This window comes from Sceloporus undulatus, chromosome 2 (genome assembly GCF_019175285.1).
Source record: "Sceloporus undulatus isolate JIND9_A2432 ecotype Alabama chromosome 2, SceUnd_v1.1, whole genome shotgun sequence".
NCBI classification, from domain to species: Eukaryota; Metazoa; Chordata; class Lepidosauria; order Squamata; family Phrynosomatidae; genus Sceloporus; species Sceloporus undulatus.
Window position 1 is genome coordinate 198538477 of NC_056523.1, and position 25876 is coordinate 198564352.

Here is a 25876-nt window from a genome sequence, read left to right on the forward strand (position 1 = left end):
ATCCAAGCAAGAGTTAAACTACAAAATGCCATTAATCAGATGCAACTGATTGGGGTAACTTCATTAGACTTTAGTCCCCAACTAGATTAGTTTGATGGTATGGTAAAATACGGCCATGCCTCCTCATTTACAAATTTTACCGTTAAATCAAGCCATCTATACAGATTTTGAGATTATATTATAACATATTACATCTGTTTAACAAACTGTTTACGATTTGCAATGGCAGCTGCAAAAAATTGTGCAACTGTTTGCGTTATACCTTCCTTCTGATCTGCAAGTAGAAAATTTGTATAAAATTTATCTTGTCTGCCTGGAAACTGCAACACAATTGGTGTTATATATAAAGCACGTATTTCTGTATACAAAGAACAGCCAAAGAGAACATGATTAATATTTTCGATTTCCTCCGAGCCACAAGGACAGTATGATGCTTATTAACAATATTAAAACAACAGTATACCTGTTATGGAATAAAGCAAGATAGATAGTAGCCAGTACTGGCTGAACAGGTAAATACCCTGAATACTGCTGGGAAAATGCCTCCCTTGTTTGCACCCTAGGGGGATAGGGAGAAAGGCTTAAAGTGATTAGGACTCCAGCTTGCTTCTAGTTGTTTACTTCCATTTGAAAAACAGGAACGTATTGTAGCTACTGCCCTTTTAAGCAGGGCATGCCTTATTTTAGGTCCATTTAATTTGTAAAGTCAGTTGCATGAGATTTGCACTGTGTGGTAAATTTTTAGTTGTTTCTAATCACAGGTGAACTCTAAAAAAACCCTGAAAATAGAAATTTACTAAGGTTGCAGTGGAGCCACTTAACATCCTATGGAACTTGGAAGATAGGTTGCATGTCTACACATCATTCCTAAGTCAATATTGATTCTTGATGGAGAAAACTCTATGCTTATTGGCTCAGACCTTCATAATACTTTTTCTTCCTCTTCAAATTTATATTTCATCAAGTGAAGAACTGAATGAGCCAGACTCTACATTTTAATGTACCTGTGCCCCTTCCTGTTAAGTGCCTATGTGAGATTCTTCTTTACGTCTTGGACTAATTTCCCTATAGATGAATTGTTCCCATGTTTACTCATACATTGGTTTTGTGTGAAATGATAATATTTTGGATGACTTGGATTCTTCTGTGTTTGGGCGTGTTCCATTTCTATACTAGTTTTTTCTAAGACAGAGATTAAAGCATTTTAAAAAAATTGGATGGCAGTGCATTCCTAATATGTGAGCACCTTGTTAAAAACAAAGCTGCTGCCCAGAAATGTACAATTTCTAATAATAATTACATTCAGGGGGAAAATAACATACAACTCTATCACCGCATTGGGTCTATGTATCTTAGTTTTCTGTGTATTTAAGTTTTCAAGGTAAGGAAATAATTTGTATCTGAAAACTTACATTTGGAACAGTTTCCACATACTGTACTAAATGCTTTTACAGTGGTACCCCGGGATACGAATGCGCCGGGTTACGAATTTTTCGGGATACGAAAAAATCCCATAGGGATTTATTGCTTCGGCTTACGAAGGTTTCTTCGGGTTACGAAAAAACCGCGGCGCTATTTTCCGCCACCGGAGGGCAGCAGAGAGCTATTTTTCCATTAGCGCCTATGGGAATTCGGCTTACGAAGGTATTTCGGGTTACGAAATTAACCGCGGAACGAATTAATTTCGTAACCCGGGGTACCACTTATATTCAAGACTTAATAAAACAGTATGAAATTTTATGCTTACTATATCTAATTGCATCTGAAGAAATACATTTGTGGGTTTTGGGTTGTTTTTATTTATTTTATTTTATTTTTTGCTGGAACAGTAGTCCAAATTAAAATGTAGAAATGGTTTTTAAAAATGCAGTATTGAAATGTGAATCTTAATCAAACTGACAGAAAGATCAGTGTAATGAGATTAAATCAGCATCCACTTGAAAGACCAATGTTGCTTTGTGTTGAAATTAATTACCAGATGTTACACTTTAGAAAGGAGAGGCTTTCTAGAAATAGAATGGAAGCTTTTGAATTTCCTTACTTGTTCTAGAAAACTTTAGAATTAAGCCATACATCTCCTATCTTTAAATACTTCCCAGTTTTGATTTGGTGTATCCTTGTCTCACTTAGCTCTGATGACAAGAAGAGCATGAATTGGAAACAGCTTCCCAAGAAACCATGCAAAAACCTTCTCAGCACCTTAAAAAAACTGCATCCACAACTGGCATTAGGTAAGGCATGGGAGAGAGTGAAAAGCTGAGCTAAGTGAAAGCAGAAAATTATAATGTTGGAAAGACTTTGATGCTTAAGGGTTTGTTTTCCTATAACTTAGTTTAAATGTCCTTCCTCTGCAATACTGCTTATTGTAAAAGAGCAGGTGTTTTTTGATCACCTAAAAGTTCAGGGCCTTCCATCTCTCCTTGTAATTTTTTTCTTTTTGCTCCTGGCCGCTTTCTTCAGTAAAAAGGATAGTATCCAAATAACTCATCTGCTAACAGAACAGTTTCCATCAGCAGAATTCATCATGTGCCTTAAAAACCGGCTCCAGATGTTTGAGAAACCTTAAGGAACAGATTGTAATGGCTGCATTGGACAGGGGGTGAGGGAAACATCTCACTCTGAAAGCAGAAGTCTGCTTGCCCAACAGTGATTGTCATCCAAAGCTAATATCAGTCTGATTCTGTTTGGAATCTCTTATTAGGACCTAAGTGAAAAATGGAGGAATAAAAACCCTTTGTAAAAGAACAAGGTTATTGTTACCATTTTATCTCTTCTTTCCTTTCCTCCAAAATTCTCAGATTGGATTATGTTATCTTATTTATCCTCACCTATTTTTTTAATAACCCTGTGGGGCAGGTTAGACAGTGACATATAAAAGTTTAAATTATTACTGCCTGTCCATTTTGTTACAGAACCAATAGGTAAAAATTTACTTTTTGTTCTGTAGGTGCATACTTCTTATCAGTTTACTTCCAAGTTAAACTGGAAAGCATAATGGGAAAAATATGATGTTTTGAGCCTGAAGCTTTTCTGTGCAAATCCTTTTTTTTTTCCTATCTAAAGGGAATTCTCTTTTGCTATGGGTTTAGGTAAAACAGATGGGATACATTGGTTTAGTGATTAAGGTGCCAATTCTGACGATCACAAGATCAGAAGGTTGGCAGTTCAAGGCCTGAGTGCTGCATGATGGGTTGAGCTCCTGTCACTAGTCCCAGCTTCTGCCAACCTAGCAGTTTGAAAGCATGCAAACGCAAGTAGATAAATAGGTGCCATTTTGCTGGGAAGGTTTGATGCAGTCATGCTGGCCACATGACCACCAGGGTAGTCCTTGGACAATGCTGGCTCTTCAGCTTAGAGCACAACCCCCTAGAGTTGGTTATGACTAGACATTCATGTCAAGGGACTACCTTTACCTTTTACCTAGGTAAGACAGACTTTTTTTTTACTTTTAGTTTTCAATGCACAATGCAAGCTATCAGTAACCAAACCAGCATAGCGAATATCATTCCTTTGCCTTTACTGGGTATGTTGCTAAAGAATATAGCATAATAACTTGAGATGAATGAATCTTTACACTGTTAAAAAAAGAAGGAAAAAATTCTAAATTGCTTGTGTGAAATATACTGTCCTAATTTTTGAGGCAGTAGGGAAGAACTTCAATTGAGGCTGAGCCTTTTCATAAGTACCCCTTTAGTTTTGCTAGGATAACTGTATTTTTGTGTGTGTGATTCAGCTTGTCATCTTGCACCCTCTGCACTAGTTCACAGAAAGGCTCAAGAAGGCTCTGCAGTTGAGATGACACCTATAGAGGCAGACTTCTCATGGCAGAAAAAGATGACACAATTTGAAATGGAGATTCAGGAAGCCTTTCTGCGTTTCATGGCATCTATTTTAAAGGGCTATAGAACATTCCTCAAACCAATCACACAGGCACCTTCAAATAAAGCCACTGCTTCAGACTCCTTGTTTGACCTTCAAGGTGAGTTTAAGAGATCAATGATACTTGCTGAAATGAAATACTGAGTGTAGTTTCCAAATATCCTGAGTACAGTCGGCCCTTCTTATACACTGATTTTTTTATACATGGATTCAAGCCTCCACGGTTTGACAATGTTCCAAAAATATATAAATTTCAAATATCAAACCTCAATTTTTCAATTTTTATAAGGGACACCATTTTGCTCTGTCATTATATTTAATGGGACTTGAGCATCCACAGATTTTGTTATCCACAGGGGATCTTGGAACCAAACCCCAGTGTATAACAAGGGTCCACTTTACTTCCATACCTCTATATGACAGCTACAGGAAAAGAGATTCCACCTCAACTTTAGGGGGAACTTCCTGACAGTAAAAGGTGTTAGACAGTGGAACACACTCCTTCGAAGTGTGGTGGAGCCTCCTTCTTTGGAGGTTTTTAAACAGAGGCTGGATGGCCATCTGTCTGGGATGCTTTGATTGTGGTTCCTGCATGGCAGAGTGTTGGACTGGATAGCCCTTGTGGTCTCTTCCAACTCTAGGTTGGAATGGATGGCCCTTGTGGTCTCTTCCAACTCTATGATTCTGTGATTCTAAGTCTAGAAGGGATTTATATGGAATGAAGTAGATACATTGCATGTTTTATATAGCTCTTTAGATAACATTGCATGCTTTGTATAGGGCTTCAGTGCAGGATGGTGATACCATTCAGAACATTTGTGCTGCCCAGCATAGGTCCATACAACATGTTAGATGTTTTTGTTTCTCAATCTGAAAAATGAGTACAATATCTTAAAAATATGTCATCTTTACAGAATATATATTTCAACCCTTTCAGAGTTAAGTAATAAAACATACCTGGTGCACATACACCAACCAGCTTGTCACAGCTTTCTAAATTTGCCATTGGAGAACTATACATTTACACCCCCACCCTGTTATAGCGGCATAGAAATATAAAAAGGCTGGTTAGTTTAACCAGCTCCTTGATTGCCTAAAATTTCTTTACGAAGGAAGCATCAGACTTTCTCTTACATAATGCATGAAATCTCAATAATATAATCACATTATCCTGTTTGAAATAGCATTTAACATTGTGTAGGAGGCAGGTATTCTTCCAGCAGAAAGATATTGCTTATGCTGCTTCATTGTGAAATAGTGAAACCATCTCGGTTATGCCTTGGTTATCTCATGTACTATTAAGCCAAGTGTCAATAGTTTGATAACTGAAGAAAAGGTGGGGTTTGGGATAAATAGGAGCTATGAGACCCTCGGATGCTTTCTTATACAAGCTTAATTGAAATAAATTGGAGTTATATAATCCCTGTTCATTTCAACGGGTCTATACGACTAAAACATTTTAATTTAATGCACCAGCACAGAAGGTAATTCTAGATCTCCCCCCCGCTTTGCATAACCTATATCCCCTTCTAAGTGTTGTGTACTGTAATTTGTAGAGTTTTTAAAAAAGGAGTTTCGCTGTGGTGCCCAAAGGGCTTGTATATGGGGGACATGATTTTAAGTGTAACAAGGCCTAGAAATTAAGTGCTTTTATAATATAATGAAAAAATTCTGATTGCTACAGTAAAAATAGAAAAATTGAGAAAATTGTGAACATTTTATCTGCAGCATATATTTTTAGCAGTTGTTTTGTATGTGTTTAACCAGGATTTTTAAAAAGTAGAGACCGTGCCTACACAAAATTCTACACGGTCTTAACAAAGACACAGATATTTAGCCGCTTCATAGAAGAATGCAGTTTTGTGAGTGACAAAGATACCGGATTGGCTTTTTTTGATGACTGTGTAGAAAAGGTAAAGATTATTTTTCCTTTCTAAATAAATTTGATAGTATAAGCCCATAACTTTTACAGATCTTCAGCTTTTGATTTTTTGTAGTAAAGTAAATACGTCCCTCCCCGATGACAATTGGTGATTGGCTGATGGTGTTTTAACTTTGTTTTTAATATGAATGTATTGTAGTGTATTTTTATGGTGTTTTTGTATTGTTATTATGTTGTTCACCGCCCTGATCGATGGAAGGGCGGTATACAAATAAAATTATTATTATTATTATTAATATTATTATTATTATTATCATTATTTATTTATTTATTATATTGTAGGAGATTTAAATTCCATCTTCTGAAGCTGCTTGGATTGATTTTTTTCTGTTAATTCCTTGTACAGGAAATTCTGAAAGATCCTTTCCACTTGGATGTGGGTGTTAAATACAAATGTAACATCAATCCACATTTATGAAACTCACGTGCTAGAATGGATTGAACAGGAGTAGTAGTAACACACATGTAGAACTTTCACAGCCTGTTTTGATGGTGTATCTACAGTCCCCATATGATGTGATGTGAGCAGAATATCAACTGAGAACCAGAAAAGGGGTGGGAGGAACTACAAAAATAAAAATTTAAAAATGTGACTGTGGGTGCATCTGAACTGTAGAAATAATGCAGTTTGACACCACTTTAACTATCATGGCTGCATCCCACAGAATCCTGGAGTTTGAAGTTTTGTGATGCACAAACCTTCTCTTCGGCAGACCTTGTAAATCTACAGGTCCTAGGATTCCATAGGATGGAGCTACAGCATTTAAAGTGGTATCAAACTGTATTATTTCTCAAGTGTATATGCGCCCTATGACAGTAAATAGTATTAACAACAAAACCCTTTAGGCAGTACAATATAGATGAAATCAATTTATCCATTACAATGCAAGATAACAGAAAACAGTATAAATGAGACAAGGACAGCTGACATGAAGGACACAGAGCAACCGAAGACTATAGACAATACCATGTAGCTGAATATCAGTCAGTACTGTATAATAAAAGAAAATACAGTATCATAAAGGATAAATAGATGTGCAAAACAAGGGCTTCTGCATTGTAGAAAAATAATTCAAACCCAAATTTATGAAGAATGGAATCACATCAACATCCAGGTCCATTCAAGCATGCATACAAATAGTGTAGCTGAATATAGTCCACAAGCTGTATGTCACTGAAAGGGCTGTAATGAAGAGCTGTAAATGATATTCCCAGAAATATGAATCTGTTTCAATGAATCTTCATCAGTAGTTAGATGAGAATACGTTTTTCAAAGTTAACCAGTGTTCATATACGGGATATACTGCACACCAATTATACTAAGTATTGTAGAAATTAGTCATAGTAACATAGTATCGCAAAAGCTAAATAAAACAAACAAACAGGCATATAGAAATAGCTAAATACCAAACAGTAGTAAACGTCCCACCACACAAAGTAAGCAAGCAGTATCAATACTTGGAAGATCATGATGGGGAGCAATTCATGGCTATTATTTCTACTCTCCTTGCTATTATTGAGGTGGAGTTTTCCATGGCTCTGTGAATCTTTCTTATTCTGGGTAATATTTGTCTGTTTGGTTCATTGGCATGAACTATGTAAGAGGAAACTGCATTATGCTCATTAAAAAAAATTCTTACTGTATTTTTGCTGCCTTTTCTAGCTTTTTCCTGAGAAAGGATCAGAAAAAGGAGATAAGGTATGTATTTACTTCACATTGGGATGTCTTACATTTCTGTTAGTTAAGCTTGTATGGTAATAATATGAAGGCAGAAAACATAATTTTTAAATGCTTGTTTTAGAATCTTTGATATGTTCATTCAGTGCATCTGACATATGCAATTTGCATGGATTGCATGCTTGCACTGCATTGATCTTCCAGTAGTCCTCATGACAGGCTCAGCACATGTTTGGGAAGTGCCAGATATGGCTGTCCTCATATCTCTTCTTCTTACCACTTCATGTAGTTAGAATTGCACACTAAGGGACTGAACTGTTGTTTTTACCTAAAAGTGGAATATTCTGTATTGCAGGTTGATCTCGACTCTGCAGAGGATACACGGTTGATTGAGCTTGATGAATCCCAGAAGAGTGAACACACAGTGTTTATAATGCCACCGGAGCCACCTCCTGAAGATGAACAAGAGAGGTTGCCAAAGTACAGGTATTCTGTAATATAGGGATAGGCAGCTGTGGCAGGGCTGAGGACCACTTTTCAATTGGACAAGTATTCTTTTTCTTTTGAAAAGTTTAAAATTGTTTTAGAGATTAATGCTGGAGCTGATGCTGGAGCCAGAAGAATGGAAATGGGATACATTTTGTTTTTCAAATTGTTTTTCATCATATGATAATGTATTCTATTTCCTTATTTTATTTATTTATATCCCACCTTTCCCTTGATACAGGGACTCAAGGTAGCCAATCACAACTTTAAAAACAAAAGCATTAAAATACAAATATAAAGTTTTTTAAAAAGAAATTATAAGATTAAAAAACTTAAGCATTTAAAATATTAAAGTGTATTAAAAACTATACAAACCCTACAATCTGAATCATACAGCTCAATCAGTTTGAAAAAGCCTGATGGTACACAAATGTTTTACCTGTCACCAAAAGAAGAACAGGGATGGAGCCATTCTGTGTAGTTATATTGAAGAGAAACTAGGACCTATAGTTTTCTGATAGAATCTCCCTTCTCTGTTCCTACTTGGCAGAATTCTTTGGAAACTGAATAGCTGTCAAAACCAATATGTGATAATAGCGTCAGGGTCTGCCATTCACAAAAAGTGTCTCTGTGTATATGTGTATATGAGAGAGAGAGAGAGAGAGAGAGAGAGAGAGAGAATGTATACTCACTCTCTCGCTCTCTCTCATACACATATACACACAGAGAATGCTTGAACACCTTAGCACAGTCATTATTGATTAAAAGTTTTACTGGCAGATCCAGTATAAATCACTAGCATTCCCCAAAGCAGTAACTTGAAAGTAACCTATCAATTTCCTCTACTGTGTGTTCAAGTGCAGTACTTCTGTCAGGCCGAATTTAATATTATTCACCTACAGTTATTCCTCTCTTAGAAATATGGTAGATAATTTATTGAGAAACAGGCTTCTGCTTTTGTGCTGGGGTGGTGGTCTTAGGCTACGTATACAGTATTGTGCTGTGACAAATGGAAGGCTGGCTTACAGACTTTTAATTTTGCCTCTCTCTTTTCCAGCTATAAAACCTTCCCTAGGCTAGAGTTAAAGCTCTTTGACAGACCACGGGAGCTCAGGCTTTCATTCAGGAGACACCCAGTTGGAAGCAACGTTTTGAATAGTCCAGCACTCATGGCAAAGAGGACAAAACAGGTTTTTAAAATGTTTATATATACAGATCCATAAACATTATGTCTTCTAGACTGTAAACCTAAGTTTTGGGACTGTCTTGTTTCCTGCTGATCTGTGATCAACTCTTGAAGTCTTTTTGACTGAAGAGCAGGATAAAAATGAATTAATATCCTTATTAGATAACTTAATAGGAAGCCTGTATAATGTAGAGTACATACAGTTAACTATCCAAAGTTAAGTATCCAGAACTGGAGAAAGACCTTGAACATTGACGTTCATGAAAACTGAACATACTGTTTTCCATGTTGCATATTGTTAAAGGAGCATGGATCTGTGAGGTGCCAATTGAGCACAGTTAATATTTTGTTTACCTTTTTGTTTTGTAGGAGATAAAAGCTGCCCACAAATTAGCCAAGAGGTACTACACAAGCCCTCCACAATGGGCCAAGTGCCTCTTCAGCCATTGTTACAGCTTATGGTTCATTTGTCTCCCAGCGTACGTTAGAGTATTCCATCCCAAGATCAAAGCTTTACAGCAAGCATATGATGTCCTTATCAAAATGAAGAAAACTGATGCAGAGCCACTAGATGAAGTAAGTTTTAAGAAATACTATGCTATATGAAGTACATACAAGTATGTATTTAATCTGTACATAATAATTATGTTACTGCTTTCTTCCAGGTTTCTTTAGCTTTGGACTTAATGCTCATCAGGTTACTAGTGGAGCTGAACAAAGCAAACAGATAATAGTGTGTTAAATAAGCAAGCCGAGGGGTGTGTGTCGGTATTTGTTGAATCATTTTTAATTCCACCAGTTCTCAAAACTATTGATAGCAGTACTCCAGATCTTTTTAAAATAACAACTGGAACCTTAATACTTCCCCTTCACCATCATGCATTTTCTAAGCATACTTCATCATTCTTTCTCATATCTAGATATTTTCAGCAAACTCTAGTTATCCTCTCTCAGAAAGATAAAACCAGCCTAATTCCTTTGTCAGGCATGTATCCAGATATTTCCCTTTCTTTTAGCCGACCATCTTATAATTTTGGGTTCTGCCCATTTTGAAGAAAAAAGTTGATTATCCCATTCTGCTCCTTGGCATTCCACCCAGAAAAATAAAGATTAATAACTAGATGACAACCAAACATTTCTTAGGGGGTGGGGGTGGGAAGCATTAATAAAAGTGGCATTGGCAGCTCTTGGGTGCATAAAAGGGAGATTGTTTCAAGTGGCTCATCTTAAACCATCTGTAAACTTTAAAAGGTTATTCTGACATTGTTTGTCTCCTCTTCCACTTGGACTGTAATGAGCAATTCAATAATCTTGGCAGTAATGCATCATCAAAGGTTGAACGGGCTCTCTTTCATGCTGACAGTTTCCCTTTTTAAAGCTGGCCTCATCCTGTTTTAAATAAAAAAACATCAGAAGATATATCTAGAGATGCGGACTAAATTTCATATATATGACATATATGTGCTGTATATGTCTATGTATCAGTATATGTGTGGTTCATAGTGTCAAATTTGACAGATTGGGAAAAAATTGAATAGTGCTGTTGCTGCTGAATTAGCTCTAGTGAAGTAATCTGCCCAGACCTGAAACAAGGCACTGCAAATTCCATTAGTCATACCTTGCTTTTGAAACTGTTGTTTCAGAGTGCTATGAGAACATGATCTGTGAAGAGGTTTTACTTACCTTTCTCTTTCAAACAAATCACCTTGTTGTCAGGTTATACACATAGATTTAAAAACTGCATTTTCAGTTATGTATGCTGATGTGAATGTTCCCTTAGCCTTTTCTTTTTAACTTAATTATAATACAGTATAAATATTAATTGTGGCATGTTTCAGGTACAGTTGTCTCTTGACATTTGCAGCTTTGACACTCGCGGTTTTGATCATTCATGAGGTCAAGGCCGCTGTGCTTGCACTGCTCCTCCTCCTCCCTCCCAGGCTTTTCTCCTTTGGAAGGAAAAAGCCCAGGAGGGAGAAGCTGGGAAGGGCATAGGCCCACACTCTTTTTCAGGCAGAGATCTGCCTGGGAAAAGAGGCAGCTCTCTGCCCTGGGAAGGGGTTTGTGGAAACAATCCCCCACCCTTTTTCAGGACAGATTGCTGCTTGGGGAAAGGCAGCTCTCTGTCCTGGGAAGGGGCAAGGAGCCAGATGAAGGGATGGGAGGATAGGGAAAGAAGAGGAGCATGCACACTCCTGCTCCTCTTTTCCTGCCCACCCAACCCTTTAACTGGCTTCTTGGGAGGGGGAGTTATTCACGTTTTTTCCACATTTGTGGAGGTCTTGCAACCCTAACCTCTGTGGATGTGGAGCGACGACTGTAGTTATTTCGAGAGAGAGTTTTGATGGTTGTCAAATGTAATGGTGAACAGCTCTTGTATTCTCTTGTCTGGGACAGTCTGGCAGTAATAGAATGTGCTGATCGTGGTACCTCTTATACTAAGTCACTGATGTAAGCTACAGTACTTCTTTTTTACAACATGGAATATCAACAGCCTTCACTTGTTGTGGCACTGGGATTGTCAATATTGATGTACAAATGTTGCTTTTTGTCTCACTTCATGCATTCACTGTGACAGGCCTAAAGAACTGCTTTAAATACTGTGTTTAGCATCAAATCAGCTTTATCTTAGTACCAGTTAAAGCTTTTTGTTATCCTTTGCAAAATAATTCTTGTAGTGGCTTCATTTTATTCCATACCAGTTATGGTCTGTGATTCAGGGTGCTTCCCATCTCTCATGGCTGATAGTGTCACAGTGCTGACTTGGAATCAGAAGCAGGTAGTCAGATATGCGTATCATAATGTTGTATGCCACATTATTGACACTAGCAGTGCTGGAAATCTAGGGACCGGTCCAGGTCCCCCTACAGATCAGAAGGCTCCCAGATTAGAGTGGCAGTTTCTTCTCCTTTAAGAAAGATAAAAACTTTTTAAAGAGCACTCTCACAGAGTAAATATCCATTAATAGTACTTCCATCTTCATTTCCTCATTCCAAAGCACTTCTGGGACCCACCCAAATTGTGTATGGGACTCTGTACCTTTACCTCTATCAGAAATGTGTCCAGCCTGCCATATGTCTGGGGGCACCCTGAAAAACAGAAAGAGAAGATGTTGTGTCCTGGTCATTATTTGACAACCTTATGAGGAGCCAGTATATCCAGCAATCTATATAAGAAGTCCTAAATGGAAAATATAGAGGGACCATTTTCACCTTTTTTTTTTTTTTTTTGGCCTGATTTTAGTGTGTTTGTCATGGAAGGGTTTTTATTTATTTTCTTGGTCAAGACAGAAAAGTACACCGTTTTTTTCACTTCTTCTTCCTACACAGACACATACCTTTTCCTTAGTAACTTAAAAGGGTATGTAGGGAACCGGATGGCATGAGAGGAGATTGAGGGCACACGGGCATCTTGCCATGGGTCCCCTGGATCTTGCACTATCACATATGTCATGGATTTTTTTTTATCAGTCAGCTTTTACCCTAGATACTTTTTTCAGTGAAGCAGATCATAGATTCAAACCAGAGGGTGTTTAACAGGGAAGAGCGTTACAATTATACTGTTCAGTTTTATGTTATAAGCAGATGACAATGCCTTGGCTTGTGTGATCACCAGATGCTGAATAGGATTTCAGAATGATTTGCTGACTTAGCTTAACTTCTTCTCCCTCTACTGGTTGTAGAGGCATACATACAGTCTTTTTCCATCTTCTCTAGGCACACTCATTTTGATGCATAAGTTACTGCATATCTAGTAATATGACCTTTTAAAAAAATCTTTATCAGGTTTGCTATAGAGTTGTAATGCTGCTCTGTGGCCTTTGGGGCCATCCTGTTCTGGCTGTGCGGGTTCTCTTTGAAATGAAAAGTGCTGGCATACAACCGAATGCAATCACTTATGGTTACTACAACAAGGTAAGAAGGCAATGAACAATAAATCAAATAAACAGTATTGCACAATGATGGTTATTTTAATTTTCCATGAGGGTAGAATCCAGAGACATAGTTGTGTTAGTCTTGAATGTATCTGAGGAAGTAGCCCAAGTCTACGAAAGCGTATGCTACAATGTCTTTTGCTCAGTTCATCCCAAAGTTGTCACAAAATCGCTTTGCATACTTTTACTTTCCATGATGACCTCCTCAGGTTTGTTTGTTTGTTTGTTTGTTTTTTGCATGATGCCTGAAGCTAGACCAGTGATAAGAAACACCAGAGTTGGAGCATCTTCTCATGGCCTCCTTTGGGAAACTCAGTTTCTGGTTGGGAAGTAATTTTTAAAGGTAGCATACAGAGATAGTACATTCCTTCCATAGATAATTAACTATGTGGAGGAGGGAGACTGAAAGAGACAGTCCATATCCAATCCATGGTTTGGAGATTCCTTGTCAGTTTATAGAGGTCTATGCTCATACAGCACAGGAAATTGATTTCAGGTGGCTATTCATAACTGGTACCCATCTTCGCAGTTATCTTCAATGGACTTGTCCAGTTAAAGTTACCGTTCCTACTTGTGTAACATATAAGCATCTACAAGCTCATTTCAAAGAGGGGAGCCATAAGCATAGCATTTATTGGCACAGGTTTCAGAGGATGAGTCAGAGTTTTGTGTGTTTGCTTACAAAATAGAGGATTTTTACTATATGTAAGAATTGTATTTGATAGTTTAACTCTTCCAGGCAGTTTTGGAGAGCCCATGGCCTAGCAGTAATCGCAGTGGCATATTTCTCTGGACAAAGTTGCGGAATGTGGTACACAGCATGGCACAATTTAAGCAATGTCTCAAAAAGTCTACATGCAGTTCACAGGTTGCTTCAGTACCAGGTAACTCAATTAGATGTAGCTGCTACAAAATAAGATTTGCTATTCCAAAGTCATCAAACCTTGGCTTTATGGTTGATGGCTTTCAGGTGGTGTGGGAGAATTTTAGGAAAGTGCCGTATAAGTGGCTTCAAAGTATGATTCTAAATAATATTCTAGAATTATCTTTTTGCTGCATGGTGATATTATATAAGCTTTAAGAATTGTCTTTTCAGAATTCACATTTTTGTAACTAAGGCACTGTTGTTCGTATCCTCAGCTCCTCGGATGGTCACTGGTGGAAGTGATGGGGACACGGTGAGCCATGGTAGTGTGGATAGTTCTAATGATGCTAACAGTGGGGAGCACACACTCTTCGTCAGAGACTTAGTCAGGCTTGATTCCATTGATAATCACTCTAGCACAGGTACTAGATATGCTGGGTTTCACTAACTTCACACCTTCTTTCTAATATGTTGCTGACTTTGTTATCCTGAATATGATTCTCTCTGTTACAAAGACCGTATATACACAATGATATCTTGGAAACTGTTATGAGGAAAAGAGACTCTCATGAATAATGGGATCCAGATTACAATGTGTATTCAGCCATAAATCTCTCACTGGCATTATCTTGTGTTGTGGACTGTAAGGGAGGAATAATTAATAACAATATTAGAAGGAAGGGACAGAGGGAGATGGCAAATGGTTGTGTTATTGTTTCATAATAAATGTGGTTTTTTTTCTTGGCTTGGACTTTGCATCCACTCACCCCACAACAAATTTCAGTGCCGTTGGGTGGACATAATAAAAATTCTTGTACAGACATGTAGCCTGTCTGATAAGAGTGCAACAGGCTGTTCAAATTACAAGTTGGCAAGCAACTTAGTGGCAGGAAATACAGTATATTGTGCTATAACCCTGAATTATAATTGCTTGTTTGAACTTGGCTAAGGTTTTACTAAGGGAAAAGGATAAAAATTATCAAAAAACAATTATATACTGAGTATGGAATATAGTGTTTCACATGAACTGGTAATAACTTGCATTATGTGGAGTCAAATATTAGGTGGCCAGAGACAAGTTGGCAGTTAGTTTAGCATACTTTTCTGAATAATTTTAAAACATATTCCTGTCGTCTTCCTCAGCCTTTCAAATGATATAAACTATCTAAAAAAAATCAGGATCCCCCCCCCCCCTTAAAACTAACTGAAGCACTGCCATATACATCGTCCTCCTTGTGGCCTTAAATGTTTCTCTTCTTCTCTCACTTTCCCTACTAAACTTTCTGACCTCTTTTCTTTTTTTAAAGGTTGTAGTCTCCTATGTAGATGGCTTGCTGTATTTGTCTAGTAGATGACTAAACATTCCTTCTCTCTGGTCTTTGTTGCTCTGCTTCTTGCTCTGTGCTGTCTCTTGGTGCTGCATTTGTCCTTGGCTGTCATGGTGTGGGGTACAGACTTGTATGGCTCGAAGCCTTGGAGGCACATGTGCGTTAATTCTGCCTTTGAATGTTAACCACTCCAGGTAATCTCCCCGTTTATCAATGGATTTATTTGTTAATTTGATGCACAAGGAGTGGGGAGTGTTTTTTTTTAAATGTGAAATTGTAAATAATAGCCAAATGCTTTGACACATGTAGATGGTGTCCTTTGGTTGATGTTGGTATATTATGTTACACCCTTTCAGATGAGCAAAAATGCAGATCATATTTATTGTTTAGCAACCCAAACCTTATTATGCCTTTTTGCCCCTGACTAATTTCTTGTATGTAATGGGTTGAACAAAGGAAACCATAGTGGAGAACTGTTGAATTTTCTTACTATGGGCAAACATTTGGGGGTTGTTAGATTTCGCCACAAGTGATACCCCTGCGCCTGCTGATCCTAGAAAAAGAGCAGCAGCACTGTGAGAAGCTGAAGGTAGCTGTATGGGCAGTAACAGAAAAAGGCCTGGAGTGAAGGCATAGCAGAGGTTGTGACAGAATCATTCTGAAGGTGTGTGAGCTTGTATGTTGTATACAGTCGAGGAACTAATGGTTAAATTACTAATCTCTCTGACAGAGGAATAGAAGGCTAGACATTCTCATTTGGTACATAAAATGGGACTGATTTTTGTTTTCCTGTAGAGAGTGCCTTTTTTCAGTTTCCATACCATCCTACTAAAACCACTCTCTGCAGATCAGACCTCCAACAAGCATTTTCACTGCATCTTTGCTGTTGTTCTTTCCCTATTATACTTCAGATACTCTTTGTGTTTATCTTTTTGCACTAGGCATTGGCAGTTTTGCTTTGTTTTTTGTTTTAAGAAAAATAAAAACTTTCAACTTAAATGGTTTTCCATTTTATACTTCTTAAAATGTCACTTGTTGACAGTACAGTTTGGGGGAGAAACAGCTAGACAGTCTGTTGCATTCTGTTGTGCAGGTGGCCAGTCGGATCAAGGCTATGGTTCTAAAGATGAACTTATAAAGGATGATGGAGATAGTGTTCATTCAACAGATCTACTTGTAAAGAAAGAGCTTGCTACTAAAGATGAAGATTTAATTGGAGGTAGAGTATTTTTTATGATTTCATTTTTATTTATAAATATGTTTTATTAAGCAGCAATGGTGGATCCAGTACTTTCCTCACATTTATTAAAGGAATCTTGGCACAGATATAGTATGTATACTACACAGCTGCCTAGTTAACTTTTTAACTTTGATATAGTACAGCTAGAATTATATAAATAATATAGTACAGCTAGAGTCCTATAAAGTACAGTGCGCTCACGCCATACACAGCTTTCAGCTTACACTGAAACTGTGCTGTAATAAAAAGAATTGCACTTGTGCCCGTGGTGCTCACACTGTGCTGCGTGCACAAGGCCTATTGTTTTCAATGGGCCTCAAGCATACACGTTTTTTGCCTTACGTGGGGGGGGGGGGGAGAACAGATCCCCCACATAAGGGAAGGGCCCACTGTACAACCAAACCAAGGTGAATGACCTCTGGGTTCTTGTAAACTAAATTGGACTGCCCAGAACATCACTACACAATGGGATTTACTGTGGTGGCAGCAACAAAACCACTTTTTTTAGGGGCAGGGAGGGCAATTACTTAAACAGAAAAGCCACACTGCAAGTCTCTTCTTGTATGCCTTCAAGTCCTTTCCAACCCTAAGGTAACCATAAGGTTAAACCTATTACTGGGTTTTCTTGGCAAGATTTATTCAGATGGGATTTGCCATCCCCTTCTTCTGTGTGTGACTTGTTCAGGGTCACCCATTGGGTTTCCATGGCTGAGTAGAGGATTAGAATTAACCACTATACCACACTGAAAGTCTAGGAAATATGATGAACCTTAAAACAAGGGTTTTGCCTTTTCACACTGTGTTGACATACAAAGATCTAGCATATATTTTTGGGGGGGGGGGGGGGGGGGAGGTTGACTCTTGACAGATACCCATCAATGCTGACTTCTGATACTAGCTATGATTAAGGCCCTACCAGCAATCTGTCTGCCATCTGAGATACAGCAAGTGCCATCCTGTTAGTGACACAAGAAAGCATAAGTCCAACTTAGTCTTCTGTATGCCTTCGTTTGGTCATTTTGAAGATCAGAATTAACTTTCTTTCTTTGCAATGACCTAACCCTTGCTGGAAGACACCAGCTGCTGAGTGGCTATGGAATGGGGCTGTATCAACTAAACCATCTGTCTTGGAGGAGGTAAGAAGGGAACCATAAGGCGTGTTCCCACTATGATTTAAAGTGAATCGCTGATCGGGATCTATTTATTATTATTATTAACCTTTATTTATGAAGCACTGTAAATTTATACATCTATGACCATCGTTCCCATTTGAAGTTGGTTCTCATCCTGCTTTGATGGATTTCTGTCACGATAAAGCAAGGCAAACGCAAAAAAAAGTTTTTTTTCAGACACTAGGTTCCTAGCAGTTCTTTTGAAAAGAATCAGTTCCAAAGTGTTCAAGAAGTGGGAATGACGGATTTGAATCGCATAATTCTGGAGGGGAGGGATTAATGGCAGAAGGGTGTTTACCATCCCTCCTCAGTTTTTGGTAGATCCACCATACCCCCCTCCCCCCCACAGTGCTGCCTTTGTGCTTGTGGTATGACCTATGGGCGCATGATTTTTAAAAAAAAATATGACAGATCCTCCATTTTTCTGTGCCATCTCGTCCTTTGTGGTGAGGGTATCCATCCACCCTGGGCTCCGGAGCTGCTTGGAAGTTGCCGCCACCCTCGACTCTTAGCTAGGGATACCCCTTCTGTGAGCTCTGGTAGCACCGTAGTCCTAATAGCCACTTACCCGCAAGTAAGTGCTGTTGCAGTAGGGGGATTTACATTTGAGTAGAGACCCAGCAAAGGATCTAGGGTTCAAATCCCCACTTACCTAGGGAAACCCCCTCTGTGAGCTCTAGGTTCTTATATAATACACACACACATATAATATGCGCCATTGCAATAGGGGGATTTACATCTGAGTAGAGAGCCAGCAAAGGACCCATATTCCTGCTTGCCTAGGGAAACCCCCTCTGTGAGCTCTGAGTGTATGTGTGTGTATGTGCGTGTGTGCATGCACCATTCCAATAGGGGGATTTACATCTGAATAGAGAGCCAGGCTGGTGTATGCCTTGAGCATTGGACTAGGACTCTGGTGACCAAGGTTTGAATCCCTACTGAGCCATGTAAACCCGCTAGGTGACCTTGGGCAAGTCCCACTCTCAGCCTCAGAGGATGGCAATGGCACACCCTTCTTTGAAGAAACTGCCAAGAAAACTCCACGACGGGGTTGTTTTAGTGTTGTCCCAGGACCCTTCCTACATTCCAAGCTTCTGTCCTGGAGGAATACCGAAACATCCTACATTCTGAGCATGACTAGGAAGCATGAATTTATATGTGTGTTTTTAGCTTTTGTGTGTGTGTGATGTCCCCTATTTTTGCTGGCAGGTCCTCCATTTGAGTTGAAGGTTTGGCTGGGAAAAGAAATCCAGTCTTCTCTCTCTGCCCCCTCCCCCCCTCTTTCTCTCTCTTTCTGTCATCTCTCCTCTCTCTTTCTCCCCCCCTCCCTTTCCCCCTTGGTGACTCTTCAGTGGCCCAAATCCCTTGCCATTGGGCTCCCAGTGACTTCCTGCAATGCCAGCCTTAAATGTGAATGCAAGGGCTCCGGTGCTAAAAGCATTCATATATAAATGTCTTGCTTCTTAGTCCTGCTCCAACTGGAGGACCCTTTGTAATTCCTCCTGGACAGAAGATGCAAATGGAGGGCGTGTCCAGGGAAAGGAGGACAACCTCTGGTCACCCTGACCTGGAGTCATTTCCCCAGTTTTTCCATTTAAACTATGGTTGTGAGAATGGAGGAACACACCGACAGGTGTGTGGAGGGGGGAGGGGGCTCAAAACTTTTTAACTTGAGTCCAACCCTGTAACCAGGGTGACCTGATGTCCTCACCGACAAGGAGGATAAGTTTCCCCCTTCTCTGGATATGCCTCACTCTTCCTTTTCTTGAGAGTGGTTGGGTGGCAGTGGTGAAGATCAAGTGGGAACAACAAATCAAGTGGGAACAACAGTCGTGTGACATGAATTCATGGAGTAATGAAATAATACGATTCCATAGTGGGAACTACGTATTGGTATGAATTAATTCAGAGACCCAATGTCGATGCGAAGCCCAAAGCGATTTAAATGCAAGTGGGAATGGCCCCATAGAATAGTTCCACCTGATTAACTTTTACACTATGGTCCACGATACAAGATCATGGCCAGAGAATGGAAATGTATGGCAGGTTCTTTTCATCCCTGGTAACCACATTGCCAGCTTCTCTGAGTGTACAGGCAAATCAACAAATACATTTGGACCTAGGAGAGACTTCCATGTAAGGAATTTTATTATTGGCTGCTATGAGTCCCCTATCCCCATAATTTTTCAAAGTGTTTCTTTTACATTTTCAAGCATATGTTTTGCCATAATGGTCTTTATCATTTCATGGAAAGTAGCTTAGTCTAAATTGCATTTTCTAGAATTGTGATCCATTTTCTTTCTATCTGACATCAGCTACTGTCTTACTTATAGAGAGGTTAATTAATCTCCTGTTGCCTCTTTTGTAAAGAATTTTGTGGTGCCAGTGATTCTCTTGAAAAGCAGCATCCTAATGCAGAACCGCACAGTTCAGTGGAAGTGCCATTGCATCCTTCAAGCAGTATTGTGAAAGTTCCCTCTGGCATTTTTGACAGCACCCGCAGGAAGAGTAGTGTTGGTAAGTAGAGAATACACTTGGGTTAATGTAGCTATAACACTATGTACCAATAATTATACAAGGTGCATCCTAGCTGCGAACATTTATGTAGTGTGTCAAGGCATTGGCATGTGTAAAGTACTAACAGGTGAAAGTATGAATACATTCAAAATGCTCTTTCTCTCAATCACTAACAAAAGATTTTGATCAAATAATTAGGATGCAAGTGGAGAGATGACCATCAGCATAGTTCTCTATTTATGATTAAAAAAAAAACCTTTATAAAATTAGGGTTGAGATTCTGCATAAGGGAAGGTGTGTGTAGCATACAGCTGCATGCCTGTAGCTATGTCTCCCAATGCTACCCTCCAAAAACAGAGTTTGTAAGCAGCACAGCATCCCAGTTATGGTCATTTTCAAGTATGGCAAGTGGAGGGATGAGTCCATCTATCTTCCTGTAGTTGGACAAACTACAACAGGCAACATAAGTGATGTCGGGGGATCCTTGCAAGCTTTCTTCAGATGATATTGCAGCAGCTCCAGCTACAAGAAGATAGCTACACTGTCATGTACAGGAATGATCTAGTTCAGAGATCTAGGCTTTCTATAGTAAAAACCAGAAAAGCTTTATTCAGAAACTATGGATGTTCACCATGGGGCTGAGAGTTCACCATTAGTCCAGTATAGTTAAAGCATACAATAATTCAAATTTTGAGCAGGCTAGCAGCCATTAGTCCATAAAACCAACAAATTTCTTTCTGCCTCTTCTCCGCCTTTTAACCTGTACCATCTATTCTCATGGGACTGACCTTGGATCTCTGGGCACAGTCTCTCCTCTTTTTCCTTTCTGCTTATTAACCACCAAAGGAATGTGAGCAGCAACAACTGTGTGTCCCATTATACATATTAGTACTACATAAAATGTTATAATCATAGAAGCTATGGCAGACAACCTGAGCATATTAATCATAGCAGTCAAGCTGAAAGACTCAGCTCCATATGCTCATGGGCTGGGCATGTTCATTATTCAACAGGAGCCATGGAGTACTAAGTGTCAGTTGGTAGGGTAAAACAGGAAAGGGGGTAGGGGCAGAGAGAATAGGCCGGCTTCAATTCCTGTCAGCATTATAGTTTAGCTTACAGCATCCTCTGCTTATAATATCCCAGGAAAAGGCTTGAGTGACTGGCTGGAACACTGAACAGAAACTTTACTGTTAGGGAATACTGCAACTTTTTATATGTGTATGAATCCATGGTTTTTACCTGCTGCACCATGAGATTTTTAGCTATGCAATTCCTCTGCTTAGTTTTGGACAAGGGTGCCAATTCACTAAAACTGTCTTTGTGAAATCACAATAAGAACAATGTAAAAGACCAGGGAAGTGTGTATTACACAAAAGCAGATCCCACTCAGATACAAAACTGGTGGAAGGTCTATATCAGTAGCATATAAATTCAAGCATTGATGTGAAATAATACCTAGGATGGCTGAGTATTCCTCTAAGAGCCAGTTAATGTTTGACACTCAATACACTTTTCAAAAGCAAATTTAAACTACTTTTTTTTTTCTTTTAAAGGAAACGCGACGGTTCTGGGTCAGGGGCCCAGAGGTTTGCTTTACCCTTAAAATAAGAAGGGGTAGTTTAAGCATGCTTTTTTAAAAAGGCCAACTGATATTATGATCAGTTAATTGAATAGCTATTCGGCTTTTTCTTTTCAACAGTCATTTATGTTTTTGAGATACCTCTTTTGGAAATGTGTTCTCCTATGCTTTTTTGCATTTGGAACTCTGCTTTATGTGAATGGATTTCCTGTGTGTAATGTGCTGCTGTTGTCCTGTATTTTCTTACTTTTTTGTGTGTGAAAGGAACTGCAATCAGCCCGCTGCTCATAGCTCAAGATTTAGTAGAAGATCCAGTGTTTGATTACAATACTTCTCCCAAGAGAACAAGTGAAAAAGGAAAGAAAAGACAGAAGCTATTTTCAGAAAGGAGTTGCAGCTTTAGCACTGAAAGCAGGGCAGGCATGTTGCTGAAAAAAAGCAGCTTGGATTCTAACTTCAGTGAGGCAGCAATCATGATGGGCGCGGATGCAAAGATCCTTACAGCAGCACTGTCCGTGTCAAAAACATCACCATCTCACAGTTTTGACAATGCAGGTGGTGCACAATTCTTCTGTGGTACAGATACAGATAGGACTGGTGCGAATGAAAATGTTTGGGAAACAGATTCCAGATCTTCACCTGTTTTGGAGGAGCCTGAGGAGGGGCAGGAACAGCTCAGGAATGGTCATGACACCAGTGCAGCCAAAGCAGAGGGCATGAACTTAAATCATCTTGATGCTAGTCAATCCAAGCCTAAGAAAACTGAATCCAAAGAGGCAGTGAATAAGAGAAATAGTTTTTATGGCATAGCCAAACCTGTTGAAAGGGAAGATGTTCAGGTGGGGTTGGACCCTTTATCATTGCTGGCAACTGAGACAGTAGAACCCAAACCTTCTGAACAAGAAGAAAAAATGATGTCACCAGTTGTAGTCCGCAATCTGGCAGATGAAATTGAAAGCTACATGAACCTGAAAAGTCCTCTGGGAAGCAAATCATCCAGCATGGAATTGCACAGGAATGAAAGCAACCAAGAGGCCGTCTCTCCTGGTTCATTAGGACATTCTTTAGAGAGGAGATCAAGCTTGCCTTCTGATTCCACTCCAGCACCTCAAGTTCAGCATGCCACTCGGAAAAGTCCAGCTGTTTCCAGGTCCAAAACCTTTACTGGAAGACCAAAGCAACTAGCTCTTTCACGTGCCCAGAAAGAACGGTCTATATCTTTAACAGGGCTGGGTCGTTCTTCACCACAGGCTTCATTAGGTGCAGTAGTTACATCACTGTCAGGCCTGAAGCTAGACCACATATTATCTGGCCCTAAAATAGATGTCCTAAAGTCTGGCATGAAACAAGCAGCTAATGTAGCCAGCAAAGTGTGGGGAGCTGTGTCCTCAGCATACAGCTATTCAGATGATGAGGTGAGTGTATGCATGTTTCATTTTAAATTGTGCTTTCTTTTTTTAATGCTTTTATTAATTGTTATAAGACAAATAAAGAATTACATACATATACAAATATCACTTAGTAAAATATACCTAAGAGAGGGAAAGAAAAAAAATTGAATCTATCTATCATACATCATTATAATTGTTTTCCCATAATGTTGAAATCTTACCCCATTTCTCTTCATATTGTTGCAAGGTTCTATTATTTTTTGACATTGATATCATGTCCGAAGTTGCTAGCTCATTCAGCTTCAAAGACCATTCCCTTATTGTTGGAGTTCTGCTGGATTTCCAGTTTTTTGCCCAAATCAATTGAGCAGCTGTTACCATATATAGTAAAGTACTTAATTCATCTTGAACCAAATTGTCCTGTATTCCATCAGTTATATTCAGCAAGAATAATTCTGGGTTCAGGGGTATATTTTTCTTTAGGGTACAAACTATATTCTTATGAATCAGTTTCCAAAAATTTTTAACAACATTGCACTGCCACCAAAGATGATAGAAGGAGCCACCTTTTTTCTTACATTTCCAACATATTGAATTACCATGTTTGGCTATTTTAGCAAGCCTAGTTGTAGTCATGTACCATCTGTAAAATAGTTTATAATAGTTCTCTTTTAAGTTGTTACATGTAGTGAACTGTAGGTTTCTTTTCCACACATTCTCCCAACTAGACAAAGGTATTTCTTTCCCAATATTCTGAGCCCATCTTATCATATTAGTTTTCACTGTTTCATCTAACATTTCCATATTTAACAAAATGTGTAGATTTTTAAAATTTATTTAATCATAAATTAATTAAATTTAATTAAATTGTGCTTTTTAAGGGGCAGGTGATACTTTGGTTTCAGCCACTTTATCCATTCAGTTTGGGAAGGTGGACAAGAATGAATGTCCACCTTCCCCATGTCATCTATAGCAAGTAATGTCCAGACAGTGGGTTTTTATATGGCTGAGGCTAGTGAACTCTTGCATGCTTATATACCGTAGGTTACTCCTACAAGCAAAGATGTACTAGACTTAATGGGTGACACCCAGCTTCATGCATTGGATTGTAGGGGGGATGTGGTGGTGGTGGTGGAGGTGGAAGTGGGCCAATGGTATCTTCTCTGTTAATGGACATACATGTTCAGATTTCACCCACATAGTATTGTAATTTAATATTTATATTTACAAGTTAATCATAAAACAAATTCTGTAGCAGTTATACACATTTTCAATGAAATAACCATGAAATAAAATAACAAGCTCTAAAAACGCAATAGAAAAGCAACACAGTAAAAAAATTAAGGCAAATCTGATGAAAATACAGTAATAAAAAATATTGTAGTTTGTTACACAGGACATTCATGATAGATATGCTGATGTTTTCCCTTTTGGCCTAAAGTATGTGTGTCCTTGTTGCATTCTGCATTCCTCTCAATTGGTAACTTTCAATTTCTGTTTCCAGCCTTCTTCTATGCCCCCCTCTATAACATATGTCATCTGTAGGATTTTTTATGTTCATTTTCCTTCACTTGCTGTTCTACATTGCATCATTCTATTCCCTGTTCCATATGCAGTATTGAGCTTCATATTTATTATTTTTCAAAATCATACTTCCATGCTTGTGACAAAAATAGGTTCCCAGAACAATTTACAAATATTAATAATAAGACAATCTTCAGGGGGAGGGGAGGCACTGCACAAAAGGAAACAGATTTGGAAGGTTCAAAGAAGCAAAAAAGGAAACTTGGACAGTTGTGACACCTGTAAGATGTTCTTTCTGGCAAGAAAGACAAAGCAAGCTCCCTGCAGCTATTTTTTTTACCTTGCTGATGTATTGTGCCAGGTAAACTCCCTGATTCCAAGAGGTTCAACCTAGGAAGCAGGGAATGCATGCTCCCAGTGTCCTTTTCTATATCCTGGTTAATGTATAAGGCTACTGTGTGCTGCCCTGCATCTTTGCAGTCCTAAAGCAACTCTTAGTTAGACCTGAATACAGTATTTCAAGCTCTTTCCAGTTGTTTCTTATCTGACAGATGTGCATGGCCTTTCCTTTTGTTCCCTCTAGAATACTTTATTGTTCTACATGTTTTATTACCCACTATATGTTTGTAACTCTTTTCTACTCCGTTCATAAAGTCTGCAAGCTTTTTTAAAATGTAAAATGGCAAATTATAGAAGGAACCATTTCCACCTTTTTTTGCCCTTTATATCCATCTACTTGGACCTGTGAATCTCCAGATGTTAGTCTACAGGTCCCAAGGTGCCAGTTAAGGGAAGACTGGCTAATGTTTAACATTAAAAACCAATTCAGTACTATTTTGAAAAATAAAAAAGACCTGTGATACCTTAGCTTACTGTAGCTTTTGCAGGAAAGAGGTTCCCTTATTGCAGCAGTTCCCAACCTTTGTTGGGCTGCGACCCCCATTAGGGAGTAGGTTGGGAGGCCAGGAAGGGGTGAGGTTTTCGGCTGCATACGAGCCCCAGTAGGCTTTGTGGCCGGAAGTCCCGCCCCTTCCCAGCCTCCCAACCAATTAGGGAGGCCACCAGGGGAGAAGGAGCAGGACTTCTAGCCGCAAAGGCCTCCGGGGCTTGCAGTCCCGTCCCCCTTCTCCCCGTGGTTGCCTGGCAGCCACG

General features: G+C 39.0%; 1 protein-coding gene across 4 annotated transcripts in view; it reads left to right on the forward strand.

The window, feature by feature from the left end:
* Nucleotides 1-25876, forward strand: part of DENND4C (DENN domain containing 4C) — a 98835-nt gene that overhangs the window by 58560 nt on the left and 14399 nt on the right. For 3 of the 4 annotated variants that reach the window (XM_042453397.1, XM_042453396.1, XM_042453399.1), the window contains 13 exons: nucleotides 2131-2231; nucleotides 3761-3979; nucleotides 5647-5792; nucleotides 7485-7520; nucleotides 7855-7985; nucleotides 9043-9175; nucleotides 9541-9747; nucleotides 12957-13085; nucleotides 13845-13989; nucleotides 14246-14392; nucleotides 16392-16517; nucleotides 20081-20227; nucleotides 22074-23224. In XM_042453397.1, the coding sequence (XP_042309331.1) occupies nucleotides 2131-2231; nucleotides 3761-3979; nucleotides 5647-5792; nucleotides 7485-7520; nucleotides 7855-7985; nucleotides 9043-9175; nucleotides 9541-9747; nucleotides 12957-13085; nucleotides 13845-13989; nucleotides 14246-14392; nucleotides 16392-16517; nucleotides 20081-20227; nucleotides 22074-23224 (2818 nt within the window). The remainder of the gene's footprint in view (nucleotides 1-2130; nucleotides 2232-3760; nucleotides 3980-5646; nucleotides 5793-7484; nucleotides 7521-7854; nucleotides 7986-9042; nucleotides 9176-9540; nucleotides 9748-12956; nucleotides 13086-13844; nucleotides 13990-14245; nucleotides 14393-16391; nucleotides 16518-20080; nucleotides 20228-22073; nucleotides 23225-25876) is intronic. The other variant, XM_042453398.1, reaches the window with a different exon arrangement.